Genomic DNA, 20,233 nt, shown 5'->3' with positions numbered 1-20,233 from the left:
GCAAAAGGAAACTCTCCGCCAAAACAAAAGGAAACTCTCCGCCAAAGCAAAAGGAAACTCTCCGCCAAAGCCCCTGGCCTCCTTCCGGTTATTTCGCTACACGCACAAAGCGGTCAACGTTTAAGCACTACATTCACCCATTCCTGGTACATCCAAATAATCAGTGACGAAAACCCAAACACTGAAACTACTCCTGCGAACAGATTATTTGGTTTACGCACAGAATTTATCCTCATGAAAAGGTCTACTTAGTGAAATGTGTCTGCCACATTTAATCAAACCCCTCTGAATCAGAGAGATGGGGAGAGTTGCATTAATTCATCAACATCCTCGGCGCCCAGGGAACAATGAACTATCCCATTACGTTAAAAATCTTACTGCCTTGAAAAGACATGTAAAGGTGCTGCCAAACAAAGCCATGTGTGAAAATAGTCTGCGGTTAAAAGACTGAGGCACTGTAGGCATTTGAAGTTTATACATGTAACATTTCTAACTGCAAATCATACATGTAACATGTATACCTCAATCATATATCAGTAGTATTGAATAAATAAAAATCCACTAGTGAAAAATTGCTGTTGTGTGTAGGCTACATCTCCCTGTTTTATGATTATTTTGCATTGGCGAGGTTGACAACATAAGCAGAACATTCCATTACAACGCTTCCTCAAGTCCTGACATCAGATGTTTGACTATATACACTGCTCAAAAAAAATAAAGGGAACACTTAAACAACACAATGTCAATCACACTGCTGTGAAATCAAACGGTCCACTTAGGAAGCAACACTGATTGACAATACATTTCACATGCTGTTGTGCAAATGGAATAGACAACAGGTGGAAATTATAGGCAATTAGCAAGACACCCCCAATAAAGGAGTGGTTCTGCAGGTGGGGACCATAGACCACTTCTCAGTTCCTATGCTTCCTGGCTGATGTTTTGGTCACCTTTGAATGCTGTCGGTGCTTTCACTCTAGTGGTAGCATGAGACAGAGTCTACAACCCACACAAGTGGCTCAGGTAGTGCAGCTCATTCAGGATGGCACATCAATGTGAGATGTGGCAAGAAGGTTTGCTGTGTCTGTCAGCGTTGTGTCCAGAGCATGGAGGCGCTACCAGGAGACGGGACAGTACATCAGGAGACGTGGAGGAGGCCGTAGAATGGCAACAACCCAGCAGCAGGACCGCTACCTCCGCCTTTGTGCAAGGAGGAGCACTGCCAGAGCCATGCAAAATGACCTCCAGCAGGCCACAAATGTGTGTGTGTGTCTGCTCAAACGGTCAGAAACAGACTCCAAGAGGGTGGTATGAGGGCCCGATGTCCACAGGTGGGGTTTGTGTTTACAGCCCAACACCGTGCAGGACGTTTGGCATTTGCCAGAGAACACCAAGATTGCCAAATTTGCCACTGGCGCCCTGTGCTCTTCACAGATGAAAGCAGGTTCACTCTGAGCATGTGACAGACGTGATAGAGTCTGGAGACGCCGTGGAGAACGTTCTGCTGCCTGCAACATCCTCCAGCATGACCGGTTTGGCGATGGGTCAGTCATGGTGTTTTTGTCATGTTTTGTCATTGATTATCATGTCTTGTCCCTGTGCTTCCCCTTCTATTCGTTTCCCTCTGCTGGTCTTATTAGGTTCTTTCCCTCTTTCTATCCCTCTCTCTCCCCCTCCCTCTCTCCCTCTCTCGCTCTCTCTCTCTATCGTTCCGTTCCTGCTCCCAGCTGTTCCTCATTCTCCTAACTACCTCATTTACTCTTTCACACCTGTCCCCTATTTTGCCCTCTGATTAGAGTCCCTATTTCTCCCTCTGTTTTCCGCTTCTGTCCTTGTCGGATCCTTGTTTGATGTTCGCTGTTCTTGTCCTCGTTCCGTCCTGTCATGTTTTTTGCCTTCTTCAGATGCTGCGTGTGAGCAGGTGTCTTGATCAGCTACGGCCTGCGCCTTCCCGAAGCGACCTGCAGTCTGTGGTCGCATCTTCAGTTGTTCCCCTCTACTGTCTAGAGGGTTTCTGTATTCCTGTTTTGACTTGGAATAAACTCTGTTTCGGTAAAGTCGCTTTTGGGTCCTCATTCACCTGCATAACAGTTTTGGGTGGCATTTCTTTGGGGGGCCACACAGCCCTCCATGTGCTCGCCAGAGGTAGCCTGACTGCCATTAGGTACCGAGATGAGATCCTCAGATCCCTTGTGAGACCATATGCTGGTGCGGTTGGCCCTGGGTTCCTCCTAATGCAAGACAATGCTAGACCTCATGTGGCTGGAGTGTGTCAGCAGTTCCTGCAAGAGGAAGGCATTGATGCTATGGACTGGCCCGCCCGTTGCCCAGACCTGAATCCAATTGAGCACATCTGGGACATCATGTCTCACTCCATCCACCAACGCCACGTTGCACCACAGACTGTCCAGGAGTTGGCGGATGCTTTAGTCCAGGTCTGGGAGGAGATCCCTCAGGAGACCATCCGCCACCTCATCAGGAGCATGCCCAGGCGTTGTAGGGAGGTCATACAGGCACGTGGAGGCCACACACGCTACTGAGCCTCATTTTGACTTGTTTTAAGGACATTACATCAAAGTTGGATCAGCCTGTAGTGTGGTTTTCCACTTTAATTTTGAGTGTGACTCCAAATCCAGACCTCAATGGGTTGATACATTTGATTTCCATTGATAATTTTTGTGTGATTTTCCTGTCAGCACATTCAACTATGTAAAGAAAAATGTATTTAATAAGAATATTTCATTCATTCAGATCTAGGATGTGTTATTTTAGTGTTCCCTTTATTTTTTTGAGCAGTGTATTTTCTTAAAGACCCTCAGTATTGTGTGCTTATTGTTTAACCATTGATATGTTCTAGGGGCCATTTTGAGACCTTCAGGAGCATCAGGTACTGCTGGAATGTCTACCAATGGCCATCTTTTTGTGAGAAATTACACTGGTATCTCAAAATATTTATTAAGTATTATTAAGGTATAAATAGCCCACACTAGACGAGGCCATGCAAAAATACTTAACTAATGAATAGAAATACATGAAACATATTTTAAATGGAGTAATGATTAATAAATGATGAATAAACTATTTACTAATCCTTCATAATTATTATTTACATGTTGTTAATTATTCTTAATGTTGTTAATATGAAAAATGTAAAACAACTTTCATTACAGAAAATACAAAAATAGCTTTCATATCTAACTTTAAGAATCCTGTGTGATATGATTTTATTTTTCCCAGGCACAGTAGAAAGGGTTAATGGAACATAGCACTTTCACCAGGGCTGACGCACATTGAAGTGGTAGACCAGTGCTAGCCAATCGAGATGAGAGAGCAACAGTGGATAAGCCTTAACTGCTATTTATATCCCTAGCACTAGTCTGGCAGCCTCTCCTTCAGGCCTGTTCCCATCATAATGTCACACAGCAGAATACAGACAGTAGAAATCAGCTCGATGCGGGTTTGAATTAAATAATGTCTGGATCTGCATTCACTTGCTTTGGGATACTGCAGGTACAGTAGCTATAATATATTGTTATGATGGTCATACTTTAAGGGTTCAGTTCAATACAACAATATTGTAGTATTTAATGAGTAGCGTTTACTGTGAAGATGTTTCCCATTGTATTTTATATCACATAATTTTTTTGATACTGATAGAATAGCTGGTAGAATCCATTCATACTGAACATTGCTTCAGTAAGGGACTTTCACACAGTTCAGAAAGCATTCAAAAAATCCATTGGAGTCATGTACTGCTCAAAGCCGGGATGAGTTCCTCTAAATGACACATTGCAGTCACATTGTTCAGCACCAACTTTATGGCTGCATAAATAACAACATGGCCACATGTCAAAAACAAATACATCACGTTGGATATTCGACTTCAAACTATGGTTCACAATGAAAATGAGCCAGCAACATACCGGACAGTTCCGTAGGTCACCGATGGTGTTTGCCGCCTGCAGCAATTCCCCGAACATGTCCGACCGAAGCCTGTCGTTCTTCCCCAGGACGTGGCCCACCTGTTGGCTGGGACACAGAGGAGGCGGGATAATAGGGGTGTCTTTCTGCACTTTAAATCACATAAGCCTTATCCAAAACTAACAGCAAGTGGAAGAGGAACAAATGTATGCAGTGACCCTTAGCAGGCTAGTACAGTCACACTTTACATTAGGGCCTTACAGCCCTTATTACTGTGTAATTATTCCTGTAAGTACAGTACAGTTACTGTATAGTTACTACACTGTACTGACACACTGTACTTACCACACACAAGTTAAACAGTTATAATAACATTGTAGTGTAAAGTCTTACCTACCACTAGCACATTATGCTGTTGGAGTACTTTGGAACTAAACGTTTAGTTGGACGACCTACTAGAGCAGTAGGTCTATCCTATAACTAGCTGTGCTTACACACCTGGTACAGGGCATTCGCATAGGTTATTGCCTTATAGTTATCGTAGAATGATGCCTATGCACTGTCAAATCAAATGTTGTCAAATCAAATGTTATTTGTCGCAAGCTTCAAAAAACAACAGGTGAAATGCTTTTCCCAACAATGCAGAGAGAAAAATATAGAAAAAATAATAACACAAGGAATACATACACAATGAGTAACGATAACTTGCTTAGACACTAAGTGTACACAACATTAGGAACACCTGCTCTTTTCATGACATAGACTGACCAGGTGAACCCAGGTGAAAGCTATGATCCCTTATTGCTATCACCTGTTAAATCCACTTCAATCAGTGTAGATGAAGGGGAGGAGACAGGTTAAAGAATTATTTGAAGCCATAAGACAATTGAGACATGGATTGTATATGTGTGCCATTCAGAGGGTGAATGGGCAAGACAATATATTTCAGTGCCTTTGAAAGTGGTATGGTAGTAGTTGCCAGGCATATCTGTTTGAGTGTGTCAAGAACTGCAACGTTGCTGGGTTTTTCACACTCAATAGTTTCCCTTCTGTATCAAGAGTGGTTCACCACCCAAAGGATATCCAGGCCAGCATCCCTGTGGAACGCATTCGGCACCTTATAGTCCATGCCCTGACAAATTGAGGTTATCAATTCATCAAATTTCTGCCCTGCTGGAGATGCCCCGGTCAACTGTAGGTGCTGTTATTGTCAAGTAAAAACGTCTAGGAGCAACAACAGCTCAGCAGCAAATTGTTAGGTCACAAGCTCACAGAACGGGAATGCCCCCGAATGTTGAAGTGCCTAGCGCGTAAAAATTGTCTGTCCTCGGTTGCAACACTCACTACATACAATAACTGTTCATCGGGAGCTTCATGAAATGGATTTCCATGGCCGAGCAGCCGCACACAAGCCTAAGTGCGCCGTCATTAGACTCTGGAGCATTGGAAATGTGTTCTTTGGAGTGGTGAATCATGCCTCACCATCTGGAAGTCCGAATGACAAATGGGTTTGGCAGGCGCCAGGAGAATGTGACAGGCCCCAATGCATGGTGCATTTGGTGGAGGGGGAATAATGGGGCTGTTTTCATGATTTGGGCTAGGCCCCTTTGTTACAATGAAGGGAAATCTTAGTGCTACAGCATACAATGACATTAATCTAGACGATTCTGTGCTTCCAACTTTGTGGCAAGAGGGCCCTTTCCTGTTTCAGCATGACAATACCCCCATGCAAATGTGAGGTTCATACAGAAATGGTTTGTCGAGATCGGTGAGGAAGAACTTGACAGGCTTGCACTGACCCTGACCTCAACTCCATTGAACACCTTTGGGATGAATTGGAATGCAGACTGCGAGTAAGGCCTAATCGCCCAACATCAGTGCCCGACCTCACTAATGCTCTTGTGGCTGAATGGAAGCAAGTCCCCGCAGCAATGTTCCAACATCTAGTGGAAAGCCTTCACAGAAGAATGGAGGCTGTTATAGCAGCAAAGGGACCAACTCCATATTAATGCCCCTGATTATGGAATGAAATGTTCGACGGGCAGGTGTCCACATACTTTTGGCCATGTATTGTATGTACATATAAGTAGGGGTAAAGTGACTAGGCATCAGGATATATTATAAACAGTAGCAGCAGCGTATGTGATGAGTCAAAGTAGTTAGAAGAGCTAGTGCAAAGAGGGTCAATGCAGATAGTCCGGGTAGCTATTTGTTGAACTATTTAGTAGTCTTTTTTAAATTTTAAATTTTATTTAACCTTTATTTAACCAGGTAGGCTAGTTGAGAACAAGTTCTCATTTGCAACTGCGACCTGGCCAAGATAAAGCACAGCAGTGTGAGCAGACAACACAGAGTTACACATGGAGTAAACAATTAACAAGTCAATAACACAATAGGAAGAAAAAAAAGTGGAGTCTATATACATTGTGTGCAAAAGGCATGAGGTAGGCGAATAATTACAATTTTGCAGATTAACACTGGAGTGATAAGTGATCAGATGGTCATGTACAGGTAGAGATATTGGTGTGCAAAAGAGCAGAAAAGTAAATAAATAAAAACAGTATGGGGATGAGGTAGGTAAAAATGGGTGGGCTATTTGCCGATAGACTATGTACAGCTGCAGCGATCGGTTAGCTGCTCAGATAGCAGATGTTTGAAGTTGGTGAGGGAGATAAAAGTCTCCAACTTCAGCAATTTTTGCAATTCGTTCCAGTCACAGGCAGCAGAGAACTGGAACGAAAGGAGGCGAAATGATGGGTGTTGCCATCGTGACCAGTGAACTGAGATAAGGCGGAGCTTTACCTAGCATGGACTTGTAGATGACCTGGAGCCAGTGGGTCTGGCGACGAATATGTAGCGAGGGCCAGCCGACTAGAGCGTACAAGTGGTGGGTGGTATAAGGTGCTTTAGTGACAAAACGGATGGCACAGTGATAAACTGCATCCAGTTTCCTGAGTAGTGTTGGAAGCAATTTTGTAGATGACATCGCCGAAGTCGAGGATCGGTAGGATAGTCAGTTTTACTAGGGTAAGTTTGGCGGCGTGAGTGAAGGAGGCTTTGTTGTAGAATAGAAAGCCGACTCTTGATTTGATTTTCGATTGGAGATGTTTGATATGAGTCTGGAAGGAGAGTTTACAGTCTAGCCAGACACCTAGGTACTTATAGATTTCCACATATTCAAGGTTGGAACCATCCAGGGTGGTGATGCTGGTCAGGCGTGCGGGTGCAGGCAGCGAACGGTTGAAAAGCATGCATTTGGTTTTACTAGCTTTTAAGAGCAGTTGGAGGCCACGGAAGGAGTGTTGTATGGCATTGAAGCTCGTTTGGAGGTTAAATAGCACAGTGTCCAAGGACGGGCCGGAAGTATATAGAATGGTGTCGTCTGCGTAGAGGTGGATCAGGGAATCGCCCGCAGCAAGAGCAACATCATTGATATATACAGAAAAAAGAGTCGGCCCGAGGACTTATGGCCTGTGGGTAGAAGTTGTTTATGGTCCTGTTGGTTACAGACTGGGTGCATCGGTATCGCTTGCCGTGCGGTAGCAGAGAGTAAAGTCTATGACTTGGGTGGTTGGAATTTTTGTTAATTTATAGGGCCTTCTTCTGACATCGCCTGGTATAGACGTCCTGGATCGCAATGCGTAGCACCTTGCGGTCGGATGCCAAGCAGTTGCCATACAAAGTGGTGATGCAGCCAGTCAAGATGCTCTCAATGGTTCAGCTGTAGAACTTTGAGGATCTGAGGGCCCATGCCAAATCTTTTCAGCCTGAGGGGGAGGACTGTGTTGGTGTGTAAGGACCATGTTAATTCCTTTGTGATTTGGACACGGAGGAACTTGAATCTCTTGAAGCTCTCAAACGAGCTGATCATGTAGTTCACGATCAGCTCGTTTGTCTTGCTGATGTTGAGGGAGAGGTTGTTTTCCTGGCACCACACTGCCAGGTCACAGACCTCCGTCACAGACCTCCTCTCAGGGAGTCTAGGATCCAGTTGCAGAGGAAGGTGTTCAGTCCCAGGGTCCTAAGCTTAGTGATGAGCTTGGAGGGCACTAAAGTGTTGAACACTGAGCTGCAGTCAATAAATAGCATTCTCAAATAGATGTTCCTCTTTTCCAGGAGGGAGAGGGCAGTTAACTAGTCAGTTAAGAACACATTCTTATTTTCAATGACGGCCTAGGAACAGTGGGTTAACTGCCTGTTCAGGGGCAGAACGACAGATTTGTACCTTGTCAGCTCGGGGGTTTGAACTTGCAACCTTCCGGTCAGAACATGCTCTGACTAAGCATCCTGGTAATCCATCTGGCCCCGCGGCCTTGTAAATGTTAACCTGTTTAAAGGTTTGACTCACATCGGCTACGGAGAGCGAGATCACACAGTTGTCCAGAACTACTTCTGCACTCATGCATGGTTCAGTGTTGCTTGCCTCGAAGCGTGCATAGACGGCATTTAGCTTGTCTGCTAGGCTTGTGTCACTGGGCAGCTCGAGGCTGGGTTTCCCTTTGTAATCTGTTATAATTTGCAAGCATTGCTACATCCGACGAGTGTCAGAGCCGGCGTAGTAGGATTCGATACTAGTCTTGTATTGACGTTTTGCCTGTTTGATGGCTCCTAGAAGGTCTTAGTGGGATGTCTTATAAGTGTCCGCATCAGTAGCTTGCTCCCTGAAAGCAGCAGCTCTTGCCTTTAGCTCAGTGAGGATGTTGCCCTTAATCCATGGCTTCTGGTTGGGATATGTACTGTACGTATGGTCACTGTGGGGACGATGTCTTCGAGGCAACAATGTGGTAAACTCCTCAACATTATCAGATGAATCCCGGAACATATTCCAGTCTGTGCTAGCAAAACAGTTCTGTAGCTTAGCATTCCCTTCATCAGACCACTTCCGTATTGAGTGCATCACTGGTACTTCCTGTTTGAGTTTTTTCTTGTAAGCAGGAATCAGGAGGATAGAGTTATGGTCAGATTTGCCAAAGGGAAGATGAGGGAAACGCCTTGTACGGATTTCTGTGTGTAGAGTAAATGTGATCTAGAGTTGTGTTGCCTCTAGTTGCACAGGTGACATGATGGTAAAAAAAAGTGCCCCCCCTGGAAAAACGCCCCCTCTGGATGAGCATTTTCTTGTTTGCTTATGGCCCTATACACCTCGTTAAGTGTGGTCTAGTGCCAGCATCAGTTTGTGGTGGTAAATAGACAGCTATCAAAAATCTAGATGATAACACTCTTGGTAAATAGTATGGTGTGCAGCTTATCATGAGGTATTCTAACTCAGGAGAGCAAAAATCTGCCACTTTCTTAACATTATAGATTGATTACCAGCCGTTGTTAATAAAGAGACACACCCCTCCCCCTCTCATCTTACCCGAAGCTGCCGTCTGATCTTGATGGTGCATGGAAAAGCCAGCGAGGTGTATATTATCCAAGTTCTTGTTCAGTCACGACTTCGAGAAACATAGGATATTACGGTTCTTCAGGTTCCATTGATAGGATAGTCTCGAACGGAGCTCGTCCAGTTTGTTATCTAGTGATTGTACGTTCGCCTACAAAACAGGGCAATGACGTTCTAGCTGTGTCAGGATTTGGCCAGGGTTGTTCCGGTTTTTGGTCACTAGATGCCCCCATTGTGCCTTTTGACCTTTTGTTTTCCCTTGATCCCCATTATTTGCACCTGTGCCTCGTTTCCCCTGATTGTATTTAAACCCTTTGTTTTCCTCTGTTCTTTGCTCTGTGTTTGTATGTTAGCACCCAGCCCTAGTACTCTGAGAACTCTTGTTGATCCCGGTGGACTCTCTTGTGGAATTCTGTTTTTTGTTCTTGTTTGTTTGTTATTTGAGTATCTTTTCCAATTTGTAAGTTGCTCTGGATAAGAGCGTCTGCTAAATGACTTAAATGTAATGTAAATGTTTTGAGGCTTTTTGTGCTTTTCCTTCCACCTTGTGGATTTACCTTTTTGTCTTGGAGGATTACCTTTGTTCTTGTAGGATTCCTTTTGAGGTTGTGGAGTTACATGTTTTCCTGAAGAACTTCACTTTTTACTTCATTAAATACACCGTCTCAAGTACTGCTGTGTCTGCCTCATCTTCTCGGTTCTGCCGACTATTCGTGGCTCAGTTGGTTAAGTGACTGTTTCTCACTCTGGAGACCCGGGTTCGTAACTGGGTCCTGACAAGCTGCTCGCTGACATAGCTTAATCATGACTCTGCCTCGCTTGCCTCTCTTTCTCCACCTCTTCCTCTTTCGAATCCTGGCGATCAGGGCATGGTCCGGGCTAAGCATAATGTCCAGAGTTGCCGACTCGTTGTAGTAGAAATTTTCATCCAAATCGAGGTTAGTGATCGCTGTTCTGATGTTCAGAAGCTGTTTTCGGTCACATGAAATGATGGTGGAAATAAGTTATGATCAGCGTAAAAAAACACAAAATATTAGGAGCCCGTAAGACGGCAGCTATCCACTGCAGCGCCATCTCACCAGAGAATCCAATTTTGGCTTAGAGCAAAGATTCAGTTCAGTTTGACAAGTTTCTTAGAGGAAGTACTTACCATAGGGCTGTGGTGGAAACATAATGCACTAGCTCTGTGAAAGGCAGGGGGTCCGAGGAGGCGCCACAACTACGACATACAAACTGTAGGGGGAGAAAAACAAGTTTCATGTCAAATTAAAATAACAGAATAACTATAGAGAAAGTTGAAATTGGAAATCCGACGATATGTATATAGGCCTTATCAAATTGGCCTTCGGGTCATCTATATACAGTATATTTGACAAAATCTCATTTATGCTTTAAAAAAAAAAACATCTTCCCTTATCTGTGTATGTTTGCTGTGTGTACCGGTATGCTTTTATTTATGCATGTATATGTCTTTCTTAAGTGGCGTAAGAATTGCCCTTCGGGGACAATAAAGATCTATTGAATTGACTTGGTTTAATCATATTTTTTGTTGTTAGTGAGTATCTCACTATTGGGTAACACTTTACTTAAGGCATACAGTATTATTACTTGTTACAAGCATGTATAAGTCCTTATAACTGTTTTATAAAGGAACTTATAAAATGCTACATCTTTTTACATGTGGAAATGTATCAACTGAAAATGGCTGAAAATAGCAGTTTCATTATATGATGAAAACACATTATAAACACTTCATAAATACTGATGGCAAGACTTATAAATCATTATATACGTATCATAATGCATTATACCCATATCCCTTAAGTAGAGTGTTATCCAATAGTCTGTATGTCTCTCCTTTTCCCTCTTCCCAATCAACAGTGGAATAAATACATCACATTACCTGTTCATAAAGTGTCATGGCAAACTTCTGGTGGGTAATGCAGGACTTGGATGTGCAGGCCTCAGTCGCTGTGTCAGAAACTATGTGCAGGTGAATTCTCTCCAGAATGTTCTCCTTGTGCACCAAGAATGAAACAAAATGAGGTCAGACATCTGAAGTCAGTTACTGTTAAGAGTTTTCCATTACATCCTTAGCATATGAAGTCCAAACTATCCTGATACACATATCTGTGAGTAAAAACATAACAGTGTACACTGAGTACACAAAACATTAAGAACACGTTCATAATATTGAGTTGCACTTGTAGTCCATGCCTCAATTCGTCAGACCATGGACTATAAGGTGTCGAAAGCATTCCACAGGGATGATGGTCCATGTTGACTCCAATTCTTCCCACAGTTGTGTCAATTTTGCTGGATGTCCTTTGGGTGGTGGACCATTCTCGATACACACGGCAAACTGTTGAGCATGATGTAGTTATTGACACACTCAAACCGGTGCGCCTGGCACCAACTACCGCACACCGTTCAAAGGCACTTCAATCTTCCCTCTTGGCCATTCACCCTCTGAATGGGACACATCTGCCCATAATGAAGCAAGGCTCTGCCTTCTTAACAATACTAAAGGCAGATCCTACAGGCCATAGTTTTGTCGCACCTGGACTACTGTTCAGTCGTGTGGTCAGGTGCCACAAAGAGAGACTTAGGAAAATACCTCGCAAGAGACGTCTTCACAATCCCCAAGACCAGAACAGACTATGGGAGGTGCACAGTACTACATAGAGCCATGACTACATTGAACTATATTCCACATTAGGTAACTGATGCAAGCAGTATAATCAGATTTTTTTTTTAAGATAACAAAACATCTTATGGAACAGCGGGGAGTGTGAAGAGACACACACACACACACAGGTACAGACACACGCATATGCACACAGGCACTAGCACACGCACTCCCCACACACGTACATTTTAATATTGTTGTATGGTGGTATTATACATTTTGTATTGTAGATATGTAGTGGTGGTATATATGATGTACTGTTTTATCTATGTGTAATGTAAGTGCTGTAATGTGCTTGGACCCCAGGAAGACCCGTTTGCAGCAGCTAATGGGGATCCTAATAAATACAAATACATACACAATCCATGTCCCAATTGTCTCAAAGCTTCTTTAACCTGTCTCCTCCCCTTTATCTACACTGATTGAAGCGGTGACATCAATAAGGGATCATAGTTTTCACCTGTTCAGTCTATGTCATGGAAAGAGCAGGTTTTCCTAATGTTTGGTACACTCAGTGTATATTAAATAATTTATCTCGGCACTATCCATTTAAAATGACTGTTCACTGATATATTATGTTGAATTTGAATGACTATCAATGGCCATGCTGATGTTAGCCTGAAAATGCTAACATGCAAAGTAAGCATACAGAAATATTAAACAAGTACTTCAATCCTGATTCAGTGGTGAACTATTAATATACTGTGCAAGAATTCACATTTCAACTATGTAATCAATGAAACAATGTTAACAGAGTTGACCAAAAAGAAACTCAACTGCTCAAAATTTGAAATGTATTTTTTTTTGCAGCATAGGAGAAATGTCATCTTGTCTTACCCCTGGCGTCTTCCTGGGTTGTTATGGTCTTCAGCTAAGATGGTACCATTGGACAGCTCTGGGAGAATCCCCAAATATCTCAGTTGGAGCTAAGCAGAAAATACCCTCTGACCTCCTAGCTTCTGTTCTTTTAGCTCAGTGTTTCCCAAACCTCTCCTTAAAGTACCCCCAACCGTTTGCCCTTATTTGATTTATTCCAGAACTATCACCGCTGACTTAACTGGTTAAGTGACTAGTTGAATCAGGTGTATTTGTACTGGAATACATAGAGTAGGCTGGGTTAGGGTTGCAAAATTACTTTGGGGAAAGTTACTGGAATTTAGCTAATTTAAGGGGTACCAAAGGAGAGTTTTGGGAAACTACTTTAGTTCAATAAAAAAAGCTGATATGACATTGCGACCGCTAAAAAAGAAAGCGCTACAGTTCTGACTTACAAAGCACTCTGCAGCGTCGTCCATGTGGCCTAGTTGGAAGCGTTGCTCGTCCTTAAAGGTTTCGGCAAGGGCGTGGCGCAGGCTATCTGAAGGCAACGCTCGCTCTCGGCTCTCCTGGAACTGGCTGAAAATACTCTGCAGGGGGAAAATGCATCGTGGAGAATTACTTAGTACTGTAAGTTGCCTTACTTATCAAGTCACTAAGGGCCGGTTTCCTGGACCCAGAAAGAATGTTCAATGCAGTCCAGAATTAGTCTTAATTCTAGATGTGGAACACTGCCGACTAGGCACAGACGTCAATTTTACATCTATTTCATGTTGGATCAACGTTATTTTATTGAAATGAAGTGGAAACGATATTGATTCAACCAGTGTGTTCCCAGTGGGTGGGTTTAAAATATCTACAAATATCAATGGATATTTTTGTTTAAATAGAAACATAATAACTATTCTACATTTTAATGAGTGGTATGGTGAACTTGGACATCTTGTGATCTCTTGAATAAGTCATCAAACTAGGTGGAAGATGTATTGTGATGATGATATTATATACAAACCTTTAAAGCGCAGAAAATGCACGCATCCCCTAGACAAAAATGACCAGGAAGCTGTCTCAAACTCCTCCTGAAAATGTCCAACTGCCATAACACCTGTTCCGGTGAAATGACAGACAGGTCATATTCAAATCACATTTATATGTGTATTAATCAAACAAAATCTGTAACATAAAATGTTATTACTGTTTTAGTCCTACATGAAGTTCTACATGAAACGTAGACCTAGGTCTTACTTAAAACATGGATACATCTTAATTCAGTAGTAATCTTGCCCCTTAGCCTTCCTTATGAAATAAGCTATGTTTAAACTATTGCATAAACCTGCATATTGACAAGGTTTAGCACTCACCTGTACGGCACTGTTGAGGAAGCAGCTATTCTGGCCTGGTTCGTTCAGCAGGCCTTTGGTGAGAGCCAGAGACAACATGCTCCCTGGCTGATAGGACTTCCCCAGACCCCCACCACCACCAACACCTCCAGGCTTTTTGAAGAGTTTGACCCATGCCAGAGAGTTAGAGCCTGACCCTGGAGGGAGAGTAGTCACCAGTTGTTTTTATGTTCTAATAGCAATGGGATATACACATGTGGCTCTTGGACCAGGAGTTTAAGACCCCTGTTATGAGATATATCCATAGAAAACACTTTAATCATACAATACATCCTGAGGGGTAAGTCCTTATGTGTCCATGCAAATCTTAGAGACAAAATAGCACTTGGCCACTGGTTATGATCATACATTGGGTTTGGTAGGATTTAGTGACTTGTGTGATGGGAGCTGTTGTTTACCTTCTCCGGAGAGTGGGGGAGGTTTGCCACAGCTGGACATACTGGGAAGAGGGAGCTGGCAGGCCATGGGACCAATCCATTACATCCCTGCCTTGCACTTCCAAAGAGATCCATTGAAGTCATTCCCAGGCTCATCCATAGGGAAGCTTTGGAATAGCACTATTGTACATTGAATGACAATGGGACCAAGTCTAAAGAGAGATGGGACAAATCGTTGGCTTTAAGAAAGAAACTTTAGGCAATGACGGCACAAACAGCACAAAGCATCATTCTGTTACCAAACTTTGCATCTGCTCTGTTCTACAAGTAAATGTGCTTTTGTAAAAATAAAAAATAAACATGCAGGAATTGTTAAAAGTAGTAGTCATTGGTTTTTGTTTGAAATACATTTTAAAGTGAAAAATCTGGTTCTCAATGTCACTCTGTTACCCTTTGCATTGCCCTAATATTTAATAGCAGTGAGTTACCACTTAAGTTCTCATGTACCTAACTTGAATATTTTCCCTGTGTTCATTTTCAAATAGATTTTTTGAACAGATTAGGGACAGCTACAAATTAACAGTTGAAACAGTTCTTCAGTAAAATACATCATAGTTTAAGCCATGCTATTTGTGATACAATTTCCTGATTTCCCATGGATCCCCTTACTGGTGCTTGGTCCCCACTCTGGCCCCCCATTAAAATACTTCTTAATATAATAATAATAATATATGCCATTTAGCAGACGCTTTTATCCAAAGCGACTTACAGTCATGTGTGCATACATTCTACGTATGGGTGGTCCCGGGGATCGAACCCACTACTAATCGCCCCTGCTATTATGTTGCGTTACTGCCATTGTTTTATCCTATGCCTTAATACATTGTTTATGACCTTCTCAAAGTCTTATGATTTTATTTTGCATACACCTAAATAGAATCTTGATGATGATAGTTATATGAGTGACTATAGATACTAGATACTAGTGACCATAGAGACTAGGCCTACAGTTGCAATGGCTTCCCTGTGTTGTGATTGACGTGAGCTGGGTGGACAATGTTGGAACTGTATAGCTTACTTGGACACTGAATCAACAGTCAGTTCACAGGCCGTAGCTGCATTTTCAAGTCACGGGTTGTCACAGCACTGAAAAATACAGTTCACCCTGGCATTTCATCAAATGATTTAATCACTTTAGGACTGTGTGAAGGTCTGGATACTCCCCATACCAAAACAGCACATATAGTTTGCTAACTAGGCCAATGAGGCTCCCTGCAGGGTTGGGGTCAATATGGAATGGAAGTCAGTCGATTCTGGAAGTAAACTGACATTCCAAGCGAATAATTGAAAAAAGGGCATCTATTTACAATGACTTCTCAATGAACTGAAAAGCAGAAGATACACTACATGGCCAAAAGTATGTGGACACCTGCTCGTCGAACAAGTCATTCCAAAATCATGGGCATCAATATGGAGTCGGTCCCCTCTTTCCTGCTATAACAGCCTCCACTCTTCTGGAAAGGCTTTCAACTAGATGTTGGAACATTGCTGCGGGGACTTGATTCCATTCAGCCACAAGAGCATTAGTGAGGTTGGGCACTGATGTTGGGCGAATCTGACGGATTCAACAGTTATCGTGCTGACGTTGCTTCCAGAGGTAGTTTGGAACACTGTAGTGAGAATTGCAACGGAGGACAGATGATTTTTACATGCTTTCAGCACTCGGAGGTCCCATTCTTTGAGCTTGTGTCGCTACCACTTTGCTGCTGAGACGTTGCTGCTCCTAGATGTTTCCACTTCATAATAACAACACTTACAGTTGAGCAGGGCAGCTCCAGCATGAAAGAAATTTGACCAACCGACTTGTTGGAAAGGTGGCATCCTATGACGGTGCCACGTTGAAACTCATTGAGCTCTTCAGTAAGGCCATTCATTTTTCAATTTTTTATTTAACCTTAATGTAACTAGGCAAGCCAGTTAAGAACAAATTCGGGGACGGGGGCTGGGATTAATAATAAAATTAATTAAATAAAAATATAGGACAAAACACACATCACGACAAGAAATTCTTCTGCCAATGTTTGTCTATGGAGATTGCATTCCTGTCTGCTCGATGTTATACATCTGTGGACGAAATAGCCGAATCCACTAATTTGAAGGGGTGTCCACACACTTTTGTATATATAGTGTATTTAAACATTATTTTTTTTAAATCACTGTTTTTATTTAATTTGATTTAAATCACTTCCTGAATTGACTGCCTTCAATTCAAATTCACCCAAACATTACAGACAGGACAGGTTGTTGATCTTGTTGCTGAGCTGTGATGCTGCCGAGTCATGATGTTTTCCAGGAATCCACAGAATTAATTCCATATGAAGTAGGATTAGGCCTCGGCCAAGTAATAAGCCTAATAGCCTACAGGTAGGTAACCCAGAAGCACATTACAAAACCTTAGGTTGCTCTTATAGGGGTGTACTAACACTGTAATTGCACTTTATTCTACATTGAACTCCATCTCTATCACTATGTGATTGTAAAGCATTACTAAAATAATATGTTATTACAATGTTGTTATTGTAGTAATTACAGTGTTAATACACAGGTATAAGAGCAAAAATAATGGAAGTGTTACCTGTAAAGCTATTCTCAACCTCTTCTCTAAGAGTTGGCTATGGACTATCACTTTAATGTTTCTAATCCATAAAGACACTGCTATAAAACACATAATATTTTATATTCTATAATATTTTCTGGGTCCAACCAGCCACATTTTTCTTGAAAGATGGTTATCCTCCTCCTGTCTGACAATGTAGTCAGATCTCAGATGTGCCATGGAAACAATGAGCAGGATGAATTATACCTCCCATTAATACTGTACCTGTGTCCCAAATGGCACCCTATTCCCTTTGAAGTTCTCTACTTTTAACCAGAACCCATACGGAACTATATGGGGAATAGGGTGCCATTTGGGATGCAGCCAATAGCTCCTACTAATAGCCATGTATTAAACAAGAAGCCCTGTATTAAGACATATAAATCCCAACCCAAAGTGCTCTACAAACCTACTTCAGGGATCATACAAGAGCTAGAGGCAATAGCGCCAGCATTCCATCTGATATTGTTTCATAACTACCTAGATGTTAGGGGCTAGAGGATGTTTGCTTCTGGACAGGGCTGCAGCTTGGTTTGAAAAAGCTATAAGCCCAGTCCAGAAACAACCTGTTAGGCACTAATGCAGATCTGAAAGGTTTGGATAAGAATAAGCAACATGACAGAACATCCTTCTGTAGCTCAGTTGGTAGAGCATGGCGCTTGTAACGCTAGGGTAGTGGGTTCGATTCCCGGGACCACCCATACGTAGAATGTATGCACACATGACTGTAAGTCGCTTTGCATAAAAGCGTCTGCTAAATGGCATATCTTATTATTATTATTATCCCACCTATCGATACATTCCTTTAGGTATGCATGAAATTAGATGTGTTTTTTTTGTGAACTAATCCTTTCACATTCTGTTTGCCATCACTGACTTAAGCATAATATCTAACTGCATCTGTAGTTGACCCATGTTTGTCCATATTTTTGCTATTTGCAAATAATATGTTTTTGCTTGTAAGAATGAAATATTTACAAAATGTGCAAGATGTTTACTGGATACACTAGATACACTGCCTTCAATTCGAATTGAGCCCAACCCTGGTGTCCAGGCTAGTTATCCAGCCCATGTTGTGACCAAAAAGTGGTACAGTATACATATGAACCTGAATAATCACAAGCAAATAGACATGAACAAATATTATTCAATGTGTTTATCTGCACATGTGGTATATTCTTCAAATAGAAAAAGGATGCTTAGCAAAGCCCTATAATTATAACCTAAACCTTCATATGATTTAATTTAGCCGAAAATTCTCCATCCTTGCATGCACTGTATTAATCGAAATAGCGAGGGGTTTACACGAACATGAGGGACTTTTCTACCACGCATAGGGCTACTTCAGATGCCATTGCATATCGTGCAATTTACACCTGTTAGGACGCATGCGTGTTATGGGGGAACCGCTTTATTTACCGCAACTCGCATCACTGCATCACAGTAAAACATACCCGTTCGATACAAAATGTCATAACACACATGCAATACTCACCGTATCTCGTCGATAATATTTGGCCGATATAATAGATCTCCAAAAGCAGCTTAGTTGTCAACATTAGATTGCCACACGTTTTGTCCCGTAAAAATCCTATAAGCAAAAATGACTGCAATAGACTACACAGACAGCACGCTCGTGGATGTCAGGTAGTACTGGTGGATGGAATCTGTGGGCAAATGCAGTATTAAGGCCTGCATAGCTACAATAAATTGCTACGTTAGTGCAGTGATACAATTCCAACCCGCATTTTAACCGTCATACACGAAGACTTTTTAGCTCTTGTCTTATTCTAGCCTGACAATTATCTTGCTGTTTTGACGTTTTCGGTTCAACAGCGGAATTAATTTCGGGAAATAAATCCAGCAGCGGTCTATGCCTGAATGTCATCCGCAGATTAGTGATGTTTTGAGAGTTGCGAGGTCAAAATCCGCCCCTAGTGTACAGTAGCCTAATGCAATTCCAAAAGAGAAATTTCGGCCGCATGGGCGCATTTGATGGCAAATTGCTTGTCTCGCAGAGCAGACAAGCATTCGCCGTTTGGTTTGTCCCATTTGAGGTGAGACTAGAAATCACATGACTCAAAAAACTGTTTCACAATAATGCTGACTGCAGCATGTAACGTGGCAATATTGTGGGTTTACTATATTAAGCTATGTTTGACGTTTGCAATTATAAAATGCAATTATCTGAAGACCATGGTCCTTGTCATCCAAGTAAAGTCATATCTTATTTTTTTTTAATCATGACAGCTTTGTACAGAAACAGGAAGTCTCGTTGTAATTTTATAAATGCCAACATAAAACATGGGCTTTTTTTTGTGTAGGTAAAATTAATTATGCGGGAAATGGTGGTGGAAATGCCTTTATAGATAGCTATTGATTTAATTACGTTCATATATGAAAGTAAATATGGAGTCATGATGATATGGTTTGTGGTCCTCACACTACGAATAGGGAAACCACACAGTTTATTAGGCTACAGATGAAATAAGTTATGATGAACTTCACAGGGTGGTGAAAGTGCACAGAGGGTCTTGTTGTTGAAAATGCAATGGAAACAAATTGAACTTTAGATTTTTATTTGGTACATGAAAAATTAAGCAAAAAAGCTAATTCTGTGTGCACTACCTCATCACACACTGATTTTTATCTGCAACAAGTCTGTTTGATAGAAACATACTGTACCACTGGTGGGAAAATGAACATATATTCTGTGTATTCTGGAATATCCAAATAAAAATCTGTCCCCAATTGGATACAAACCTTGCTACTGTCAAGACACTATTATTGTTATAATGTTAAAACAGCATACTTGTTTAAAATGAATGTACTTTCAAATATTACAAAATTACACATAGGCCTACAGTGCTGTGTTCAGACTGCTCAGACTACAGAGAATTTTCACACTGATGGCTCGATCCATATTTCCTGCTATAATTTGTTTGCCAGCCATTGTGGCTAATGAGCAGGTCACATTCTACAGTTAAC

The 20,233-nt window shown here is 41.9% G+C and overlaps 1 protein-coding gene across 3 annotated transcripts in view; it reads right to left on the bottom strand.

Annotated features, from left to right (window-relative positions):
• The window catches only part of usp53b (ubiquitin specific peptidase 53b), a 54,688-nt gene extending 35,433 nt beyond the window's left edge, over nt 1-19,255 (bottom strand). For all 3 annotated transcript variants that reach the window (XM_046325621.1, XM_046325622.1, XM_046325623.1), the window contains exons 1-8: nt 18,741-19,255; nt 14,611-14,801; nt 14,174-14,349; nt 13,825-13,917; nt 13,268-13,402; nt 11,211-11,324; nt 10,458-10,540; nt 3,924-4,029 (exon numbers count right to left, since the gene is read on the bottom strand). In XM_046325621.1, the coding sequence (XP_046181577.1) occupies nt 3,924-4,029; nt 10,458-10,540; nt 11,211-11,324; nt 13,268-13,402; nt 13,825-13,917; nt 14,174-14,349; nt 14,611-14,677 (774 nt within the window). In that variant the 5' untranslated portion in view covers nt 14,678-14,801; nt 18,741-19,255. The remainder of the gene's footprint in view (nt 1-3,923; nt 4,030-10,457; nt 10,541-11,210; nt 11,325-13,267; nt 13,403-13,824; nt 13,918-14,173; nt 14,350-14,610; nt 14,802-18,740) is intronic.
• Nucleotides 19,256-20,233: the final 978 nt, after the last annotated feature.

Source organism: Oncorhynchus gorbuscha, linkage group LG24, assembly GCF_021184085.1.
Source record: "Oncorhynchus gorbuscha isolate QuinsamMale2020 ecotype Even-year linkage group LG24, OgorEven_v1.0, whole genome shotgun sequence".
Taxonomy (NCBI): domain Eukaryota; kingdom Metazoa; phylum Chordata; class Actinopteri; order Salmoniformes; family Salmonidae; genus Oncorhynchus; species Oncorhynchus gorbuscha.
This window is presented reverse-complemented; position numbering and strand designations above follow the sequence as displayed.